We start from the raw sequence: 10,972 nt of genomic DNA on the forward strand, positions 1-10,972 counted from the left end.
GCAATTCAAGGACTGTGATGTGGTTAATAAAAAATAACCTCTGACCTCTGTAAAGGTCTTGAAATGCGCTCTTTGTGAAAATAGAACATATGATAATAGAAAAGACAGTAAAATCAAAATGTTTGTACATAAAGAAATTGTATAAGCATGACTTCAGGCTACTTTAAGCAAAGTTTCTGTTATAGGATAAATATATTAAAGATAATTAAACAGCCAAATGTATACTACATTTAAGTTCATACATTTATTTATCATAATGATTTTATTACTTATATATAGATATTTTAATATAGACTTTAATAATAATAGATTTTATATATTTCAGATTGATGGAAGCAAAATGGCTCAGCTTTTACTAATTTACATGATTATAGGACAGTCTATTTAGGTTGCTTTTTTGGATGGTATGTAACCAACAATCCAAAAGAGATAGAAGGAAGTAAAACAAGAAAATCAAATTGGACAGTAGAGCAGTGTTTACTTTTAGCTTTACATTAAGTGCTTAGAGAATATTTCTTCTTTCCGCCATTTTGTCCTCTGCTATAGAAACTCTTAAGCCTCTTAAAAGTTCTCCTCCCTACTCATAACCATTTTTGCCTTAGGAGCTGTTTTTAGGGCTAAAATATTTTGTGAATCATAATTTATATTTACTAAGATTTAGTCCTAAATTTAAGGGGAAATTCTAAGAAAATGTCATAATTCTAAGAATTTTCTTAGAATTTCATTACTAGGAGCAACTTTTAGGAGAAAAGATAAAAGATGAAGTTTTGAGTCGAGGACACAAGTGCAGTAAAAGATGTTTACTAAACACACATCAGGCATGCAAAACAAACGTGTAATTGGAGTACATTGTTGAAAAGAACAAGCTTTGCTTGGATAATCTACAAATAGCATAAACTGGGAAGAGCTAAATCAGAATCAGCAGAGATCAGCAAAGATCAAGGACACACACATGTTACAACTAAAGGCTTGGTAACATTCTGGATAAACATCAGGGCCTGTATTTACAAAGCCTATTAAGCCTAAAAGTTGTTCCTAGTGACAAAATTCTTATGAAATTTTCTTAGAATTTCCCCTTAAATGTAGAGTTGAATCTTAGTAAATATAGCAATGACTCACGAAGCATCTTAGCCTTAAAAACAGCTCTTAAGGGCCCCCTTTGTCCAATTTGGTTTTTCGTATTCTTTTACTTCCTTTCATCCCTCTTGGATTGTTTACTACATACAGTACCATCCAAAAGTGCAACTTAAACGGACTCTCCTGTAATCATGTTAAAAGCTGAGCCACTTTGCTCCCATCATCCTAAAATGGATTACAATTAATACAATCTGGTAAAGTATGATAAATAAATGTAAGAACTTAAATATAGTAACTACTGTGTAAAAATTAGTTACTTCTAAAGTAGACACATTTTTGCTGTTTTTAACTTTAAGATATTTAGCCTATAACAGAGACTTTGCATAAATTAGCCTGTAGTCACTATATTATACAATTATACAATTTCTTTATAGAGAGACTAAGATTTCACTGTCTATTCTACTATCATATATTCTATTTTTACAAAGAGTCCATTTTAAAATCTTTACAGATTTTTATTTTTATTTTTTATCAACCAATCACAGTCCTTGAATTGCTGCATCATCCCTAGCAACGGGGTCAACCACACCTCCTCGATAAGATAAAGGTTTTGTACTTTTCTTACTCAGAGTTTCTTTGAGAAGTTTCCTAATTCACTTTTGGTCTAGGACTCCCAGCTAAAACTTTTTAAACAAAGATAGGAGCTCTCTAAGAGAATTCTAAGAAGCTTTGTAAATACAGGCCCAGGAGTATATATTCCAAATTGACAGTCTCTTTCAGGGGTCTGTTTATACCTTTTGTGATATTTTTTTCAGGGGTTTAATTTAAAACCCAGGTGATTTTGAGCCATCTGATTGGGATTTGTAGTCCTCCACTATGTTTGTAGGTGGCACAATTCCATCTGCCATTTGGGGATAATCTCTGACAAAGGCCCCAGAAGATCTACCTGCAGGAGGAATATTACTTGATAGGTCAGTGATGGGTGTGTGCCTAAATCTTTTTTCAAAACTTTGTTTACTTCTAATGGGTCACTTGGTAGACGGCCTCCCCTTCTGCAGATGTGTGAAGGAACGGGGCCACTAGATCGGGCAAGGCTGGCGAAAGATAATTGTTACTGGATCTCATTATGGCTTTGCTCTGTAAAAATGAGACGTTAAGCTCAGCTCAAGATCCAGAGTTTCAGGGGAGAGAAGAATGCATTGTGGACATTAAACTAAAGAGTGCAGGCACTGCCATGTTTACCAGAGATTTTAAAGGTGGACTGTGCACCATCATTTGATTGCTGCACAGATAGCCGCTAAAGGATGAAGAGGAAAAGGCCACTGCATTTAACGTTAAGGCCCCCTTCTCCAGCTTGGATTGCAGCTGGGATTAATGGAGGAGCAACAGCTGACATTGTGTTAGACTTTCGTCTGGGGCTGCAAGCAATAAGGTGTGAGAGCCACGTTAAGGAGCCTGCAGGAGCTCTTGCCCATGCGAGCCTACTCTGCCCGCCATTATAACTTGCCAACCAAGTGCTCACATGCCAGCTGGTCCATGTGCACACCCTCACTTCTTTTCTCTGATTTTTAACTTCCTCCCTCTTTAAAACCTTTGATTTTTTAGAGTTTTCTTCTTCTACATCAAGAACTTAAAATGGTTTCTACTCATACTTGTATATAACAGAATTTTCTGACAAAACACAAATAGTTGAAAATCCTGGAAAGTATTGGGGTTCTTTTAACATTCCTGACCTTTAATCATTCCTGACAGTCCTTCTTAGCAATGGAGCTATAATGTACCCTAGGAATTAAACTTCCCAGTTATGAAATTCACATTTCTTTTGCTTTACATAGAACTGATTGTCTCTCTAACAAGGTAAAACTCTTTTGACCCATTGAATGTGTGTGGCGAGATTAAGCAATTCTTCAAAATTTCATTGATATACACAATCACAAATTTTCCCAACATTTCTCTTAAAATGTCATTGACAGAACACTGTCGCCGTCACCCTTGGCTTGCTCATTAGACATTTTATTCATAATTCATTCATACATTCATCTCTTTATTATCTAGACACATTTTTCTCACACATCCAAAATACACTTACAAAAAGTTTCTTTAAAAAAAAAATTCTTTCATTTTCATGAAGCTGCTTTGAGACATGACCATTGTTAATAGCGCTATTTAAATAAAATTAAATAGAATAGAATTGAATTGAATTGAAAGTAAGGACAGGTGTTAGGTGCCAAAGATAATCCATTTAGCATACAGTTGATGCTAAAAGCTTACTTCCATTTAATTTCTTCTGATTCTTATCAAATTATATGCATTGCAAATATACAATTTTTGAAGATAGTGGCCTCCCAGAGATGCTCCAATGTTGTAGCCACCAACAGCAGAAGATTATGGTATTTAACACGAACCTTGTTCAATTTATGATAATCTAGACTGGTCTGAGTCTCCCCCTGTTCTTTTTCACAAAGAGGAAACTGGCTGAGTGAAATATATATATTCTGCTTTGCGGGGTTGTGACTGCCTCAAGGTAGTTCTATTGCACCCTCATGTGTTCTGTAGACTGCTGGCATTAGTCTTGCTGAATACATCCTTAAACTGATCATTTCAGTCTTGGTCTACCCTTACTTTATGAGGATAGACTAATGATATACACTGACTAGTGATACAATCTAATATTTTGTTGACCTGCATTTTGCTTTGATTATGCCATGTATTTGCCTTGATGTCATTTCTTGAACCACTCATTCACAGTTTGAATTCCTGGCACCATCTTGAAATATGCCTGTGTCATCAGTAAAGAAAAAAATCCATTGCCAGAAACAAAGCTTGGCCATTCAGTATGTTTAAGTAGTCAGCTGATTTTTTGGGCACATAATGTTGCTAAATCTAGACCTGACTAATGGAAGCAACCCTACTACATAATACTGACCCCACAGTGGGCACTAGAGATGATGGTTACATCACAACATCTGCCTCTTCTATTATCCTGATGCATCAATAACTCTGAACAGGGCAAATATGAACTCATTAGATATGACTTTTTTCTATTGCTCCACAGTTCATTCTTTGTGCTTCCTAGCAAATGTAAGACTTTTTTCTATTAGCCTCACTGAAAGCTAATGAGCCTCACTAGCCTTTTTTAAGGCTACACAACTGTTTAGCTCCAATTTTTGAGTTCTTTTTGATTTTGTGTGTAAAAATGCTATTATATTCATTATTGAACCTAGCTATGAGTTTTTCTACCTTTATTTTTTATGATTTGATTTTACCAATTTACATGATCTCTGATCATGATCAATCAAACAGTTTTCACCATATCAAGAATTTAAATACATTTTGGGGCTTTTTCATACAGTAAAAAAAGGAAAAAAGTTACATACTGCAGCTTTACAGAACATTGAGTTAGTAAAATTAATTTAAAAAATTCATCATGAAACATTTTATTACTTTTATTAATATTACTGATTAGTATATAAATATAATATTAATGTCAGTTACAACTGTGTATCCAATCTTTAAATAAAAAGTCATATTAGTCTGATCTGATTGTGGTTTTGGTTTTAAAAGCTAAAACTTACTGTGATGTTCTGGTAGTCAGAGGATGTGGGGCTGTCAGGAGGACTGGGATAAGAAGTCTGGAATAAAAGACATAGGCTGTTGAATTTACCCATTTAGGTTTTAGGTGTGTCATTTCAAAGTAACATTACCAACAGGAAAAAACAAAAAAACAAAACTTGAAACACTTACTTCAGGTTTCTGGTAATTAGATGTCTGGCCTGTGAGCATGTCTTTAGCATTAATCCCAATGTTCTGCAGGGAGAAGTGGTGGAGAACATGAAAAGGTTATGCTGAAGATCTTCACTTCTGTAATAGTTTCTTATGAGCAGAGCACACACCAGATGGACATTTCTCTAATAACTCACCTGATAAACAGCTTCATCTGCCATTTTCTTCTGTCTCTTGCATCTGCTTGCACAAAGTCAAATATTTATTAATCGTAATCATCTTCAGAGTAATTGGTAATGTATTTATCAGCACAAATATTCTCACCTTAGCCAAAAGAGTGCACATAAAAGAGTTGCAAGCCCAAAAAGTCCAATTCCAACAGACACAAACACAATCTCAGAACCACCTGATGCAACAGACACACAGATTTTGAAAAGTTATGAACTTTTGTGTGATGTAAGAAGACAAGTTGGACAAGTCAAACTAGTCTTGGTGAATGAAGGCATCAAAGCAATTAACATTTACAGAATGTGAAATATTTGAAATGGTACAATTGTTTTAAAGAAAGAGATACATCTGTGAATCTTGGCCAAAGTAGCTCAAAGCCCACTGCAGTCATTCCCGTGAACATTCAGTGAGTTGAACACCTGATTCTTGAAGCAGGCAGTGCATGCTGTTCAATCATGGCTCCAGAGTACTGAAAAAAAAAACTTTCTACCTTGATGGTATCCAAACACTAGTTAAATGCTGGGATAAGTTCATTAGTGTAGCAGAGGTGTGTTGTTTTTCTGAACAATCAATAGGCATAATTCGACTTGAATATCCCTTGTATAATGGAACAGTAATGAATAATTATTGCTCTCACCATGTAAAGTGACAGACACTGCAGCTGATCTCTCAGAGCCGTGTTTATTCTGAGCCTCGCAGTAGTACTGTCCACTCTGTAGAGCTCTGTAACTCTGTCCAAATCCGACAGCTGAAAATTCATTCACCTTAAACCAGGTGTAGTTCTCCACAGGTGGATTAGCATTACTGCTGCAGGTCAAAGTTACTGGACTGTCCTCCTCTACATCACCAGAGGGACCAATGGACACTGAGACATTCTTTGGAGCATCTAATGCAAAAAAATGACATTATGAACAGCCCAAAATTACCAAGAGTTCATATGATGAAGTGTTTTTATCTTACATAAAACATTGAGCAGTACACAAGGTGAATTTGCCGCCGCTCATCCCCCCACCCCCTGCCCCCCCAATAGAATTTTTAGATGTGCAGTGATAAATTCTTTTGTCCTCTGATCTGATTTCACTACTAGTGTACATTTTCCCCTTCTGCAATGATGTGTGCTCTTTATACCAGGTTTAGTTCTTCACAGGTGGGTTTGTATCACTGCTGCAGCTCAGAGTTACTGATCTGCCCTCCACTATCTCACCAGAGGAGTTTATGAACACTGAAACCTTCTTCGGTAGATCTAAAGAGTTTCATGATAAGAGCGGGAAAAGCAGGTTATGGTCATAGTCAATGTTTTTCTTGTGTTGTTTACTTAAAAAAAAAAAAATCCCCAAATTTTATTCCCAATTGAGTGGTATCCAAATTCTCCCTGACACTTAGGGCGTTCCCACATTAACCTACTACTACCACTCAGTTGGGATGTCTGAAGACTATCACGCCAGCCGACCACATCTTTTCGAACTGCTTGCTCACGCACTATTGGGCGCAACACACTTGGAGGACAGCGCTGTCCACTCCTTCCACTTGCATGACCTCACAAACGCCCCTGATTGGCTGTAAAGCCATGAATTATGTGGGGGCACTAAATACCTCTCATCCCTCCCCTCGGAGAGAGTTCAGCCAATCAGGTCTCTCTAGACCTCCAGCTGCAAGAGGTTACAGCATCACCTGGCAATCGCACTCGCAATCTCCAAATGATAGGGCGAGCACTTTACCACTGTGCCACTCGGAGGCCTTTGTGTCCTTTACTTTTAATAAACATTAAGTGATTCATGATTGAGTTATACAATACATTTGGTGAAGGAAAGTAAATCTCACATCTGACTCTGAGTGTGTGAGCAGGAGAGGGGAGATGTTCATATCCTTTTACAGCACAGCTATAACTGCCTGCATCCTCACTGCTGACCGGCTGCAGGTGGACTTCATTGCTCTTGATGGTTTTTGCAATTAAATTATGACTGTTTTTGTACCATATGAATGTTGGATCAGTCAGACTGCAGGTGGTGTTACAGATCACAATGGCTGATTGTCCCTCTGTCACTATTGTAGGAGCGATCACCTGGAGATCTTATACACAGAGAGACACATTAAATTTGCTTCAGTTAATAATCTACCAGCGCATTTCTTAAATTATGTTTATTTATGATTTGCATAGTATAGCAAGATATATTTACAATAAAATTATTCTGGCAAATGCAAAGTAATTGGTTTATGTAACAGAACATACAGGCACCAACTTTTACATTCATTATTCACATGTACATTCTCCACTCACAAAAAAAGCAAAACCATATATAATATATACAATAAATAGATTTTTACAAAATAATAATGTAGCAGAAGAAGGAACAAATGAAATGTGTGCACTTAGTCAGGATCAAGTCAGGTCATTACTGATGTAAACTCAAAAACAGTTATTGACTCTTTCTTTCGCAGTTCAGTAAACAAAAAAATGGGGAGGATGGCCTTGGAAAATTACCTAGATCTTTTTCGTACAAGTCTAACAGAGTAATACAAATTTACAAGTTTTCTTTTCTATTTTTTATTATGCACTCAGTTGTCACAGATCCAGCAGGTCACACAGTGATCACCGCTAGTCCACCTTCACCATCCATCTTCTTCACATCATCAACCTGACAATCATTTTGCCAGCAGTCATTTCAGTCAATAGCCGAGACAGGCACCGCCCTCCTGACAACTCTGGTGACAGATGTGCACACCATGACTATTTTTGTTAGTGCTGAAGTGTTCTCTTTTTATGGACATGACATTTAATCTGTCATTGAAATTGAGTTACCACATTACAGTGAGCAATAATTTTTCAGTAATATGTTGAAATTTGCAAATTTCAACTAATAGCAAGGGCCTAAACAATAACTAGTACAGTACCTATTAGTGTAATCTTGGTTACTGTACATATTATTTATGGTTACTTTATATACATTTACTGTTTTGATTTACATCTTTTATGCTTTGTAGTATAAGTGTAACTCAGATAGAGAGAGAATATGGGTGCAAGCAACATGCAAGCAAAGAATGAGAGGGTTGTGTAGAAGTGAAACATTTAATCGTGTAGTCTCTTGCTCTGCTGGCATGGATCCACACAGAATGACTGGAGAACATCAATAAAATCAAGAAATTAGAATTGAACAGTAATGCATAAACAGGTGGGGGGTGGGGGTGTTGGATGGTGGCTGAATACACATCTCTGAGCTGCTGTGCTGTAATCAATAAAAAACATTCGCAAATAGTGGGTGGTCTTTTTCTCTAGGGGTTTAGAGAGTATATGCACTTATCTGCAATTTAAAGAATATATTTTTTTTATATATACAGTGCCATATAAAATATTTGCCCCCTTCTATATTGAAGGGTTTTAGAGCATGAATGCATTTTTTTTTTTTGCAGGTGTGTTTCAAATCATTGTCCTGCTGCATAACCCAAGTGCACTTGAGCTTAAGGAAATGAAGTGATGCTCAGACATTCTCACTCAGGTTTAATTCCTTCAGGAAAAAGAAAAAAATCAAATACTTATTCACAGCACTGTATGTTAAAAAAATTGACTTAAGATGCTGGTTATCTGATAAATCCTGCAAGTAGACTCTGAAACTGTGGTCTCATATATATATATATTTTTTTCAGAAATATCTGGTAAGCTATCCAAAATATCTGGCAGGATTCCAACTAACTGTGGCAAAAGCCACATCCAAATTTTACCTGTTTAAATAATTGATCCTGGCATTTAATAAACCTAGGAGGTGTGGCTTCTCTTTGGTTGACACCCCTGTTCTATAGCAAATTAATGACCTAAGTGATATGCATTGGAAATATGATTAATATATTTGTTATTTACCTGTTACAGTCAGTATAACTCCAGGTTCACCCAGCCAATTTTCTTTTTCTTTATTTGTAATGATTCTGAAGCAGTACCGGTGTTCATCTGTTTTCTTCACATCACTCAGTCTGAGGAAGGAGTGTCTCTCTTCATCTCCTAAATACTCCACTCTGCCTGAGTAACCTGGTTCATTAAGCAAATCAGTCTCCTTACCAAAAACTGGGTCTATTAGCCAAAATGTCTTCACCACTGTAAGATCTTTTGGGTGTGTGTAAGTGATGTTCATAAACACTGTAGATCCTTTTAAAGAACAGAGATTTTTCTGCCTGTATCTTACACTCCATTTATTCCCAAGAGCTCCTGAAGCATAACACATGGAAGTGGTGATTAGAGGTCATTAATTATCTCAAGTCCTATAAAATAGTGATTTAACTTACAGAAGTAAGGTTAAGATTTAGAATTAAATCTTAATTAAGATAAAAATGGTTCATGAAACATCTTAGCTCAGCTAAAACAGCTCCTAAGATAAAAATTGTTAAGAGTAGAGAGGAGGACTTTTAAGAGGCTTAAGAGATTCTGTAACAGAGGACAAAATGGCAGAAAGAAGAAATATTTACCAAACACTGATCGTAAAGCACTTCTGTCCGATTGAGTTTTCTTATTCTTGTACTACATGTTATTGTATTCATGGGATCACTATTAGCGGGCATAAAAACACCAATGACAACCTTCCTTGTAGTATCACCACCCACCACTAACTGTATAATTGAAATTATAAATGTATGTAAACATTTACATTATTTCATTTCTTTTGATGTGTTATGAACAAGATATAGATGTGCAAGGTACATGAAACCCTGAGCTGTGATTCTAATAAAAACAATGTGTGTGTGTGTGTGTGTGTGTGTGTGTGTGTGTAATAATATGAAATGAGATATTAATAGTAGAAGATTGAATAAAGATGCATAAAGCCTAAAAATATATCTCTGGTTAAATATACAGTGGAACCTTGATCTGCAAATGTTTCACAAGACGTGCAAAAATTTGGGATAAATTTTAACTTGGTAAATGCGTGCGTTCTTAAAATACGAGCAGTATTGTGGGTAATTGTCCCCCACTCTTGATCTCAGTGTGCATATCACTCGTATAGTTAACATCCATGTGCGTGTACTATTTGCTATAACACTGTCACCATGTTTGCATGTAGAGCAATTTCTATTTATGTGTGCCGTGCTTATGTAAGTGAAAGTTACTGGTGTGCATGTTTGTGTGTGCATGCTTGTGTGAGTGAGAGTCTCTATCAGTAAACTGGTGTGTGTGTGTGTGTGTGCATGTGTATGTGTGCGCGGGTGTGTAAAAATCATTCTACACAACAGCCCCCACCTTCCTCCTACTCTGCTCCCTCTGGTCTCGATCAGTACAGCCACGATTCTTTTGAAAGTTAAAGTGCAGGAAATTTGTTCTATTTTTTTTTTCTTTTGAATATTTTTATATTAATATTTTTAGGCTGTGGAACAAATCATCTAAGTTTCCATTATTTCTTATGGAAAATTTTGCTTTGTTATTTGCTTTGCTTTATTATGCAAATTGACTTCCAAAACAAATTATGCTTGCAATTCAAGGTTTCACTGTATAATGTTATTTTGTATGTAGCATTGCTCATGTAAATGTTAACTCACCAGTAATCATAAAAAGAATGGTCAGACAAAGTGGGGATGCCATTTTGAACTTCATTGTAAACAGGCCATCATATGAAAATAAAACAAATATGGAAAAAAATCACAAAACACCCACAAGCTATTAAATTGTTTATTATATCCTAAATTGTTTATCTATCTGTATGCGTCTGCAACTTACTTCTTCATCTGGCATCTTTATGAGAGGGGAGATTGCATAAAAGAATGTTACATACGTGCAACCACAGCTGTTTAAAATGTATCTGACAAATGGATTGTACATGTTTTTTTTTTTATTCCTGATGACCTTCATACATGTTCACCACCTTGACCAATGACCTCAATGTCTAATCACACAACATCTCCACAGTACCGTCAGATCTCAACACTACTTCACTACAGTGCCATGACTCTAATGACAAACAAGTTGAGT

The 10,972-nt window shown here is 36.1% G+C and overlaps 1 protein-coding gene and 1 long non-coding RNA gene across 2 annotated transcripts in view; both read right to left on the bottom strand.

Moving 5' to 3' along the window:
* The window catches only part of LOC128506999 (carcinoembryonic antigen-related cell adhesion molecule 5-like), a 198,163-nt gene extending 187,428 nt beyond the window's left edge, over positions 1-10,735 (bottom strand). Inside the window, exons 1-3 of the mRNA XM_053477614.1 lie at positions 10,721-10,735; positions 6,850-7,090; positions 5,683-5,914 (exon numbers count right to left, since the gene is read on the bottom strand). Coding sequence (XP_053333589.1) covers positions 5,683-5,914; positions 6,850-7,090; positions 10,721-10,735 — 488 coding nt within the window. The remainder of the gene's footprint in view (positions 1-5,682; positions 5,915-6,849; positions 7,091-10,720) is intronic.
* Positions 4,603-5,216, bottom strand: LOC128506532 (uncharacterized). The gene is made up of 4 exons (XR_008355727.1): positions 5,125-5,216; positions 4,998-5,040; positions 4,822-4,884; positions 4,603-4,709 (listed from the first exon to the last, which is right to left on the bottom strand). It is a non-coding gene; the product is annotated as an uncharacterized LOC128506532 (long non-coding RNA).
* Positions 10,736-10,972: the final 237 nt, after the last annotated feature.

This window comes from Clarias gariepinus, chromosome 18 (assembly GCF_024256425.1).
Source record: "Clarias gariepinus isolate MV-2021 ecotype Netherlands chromosome 18, CGAR_prim_01v2, whole genome shotgun sequence".
NCBI classification, from domain to species: domain Eukaryota; kingdom Metazoa; phylum Chordata; class Actinopteri; order Siluriformes; family Clariidae; genus Clarias; species Clarias gariepinus.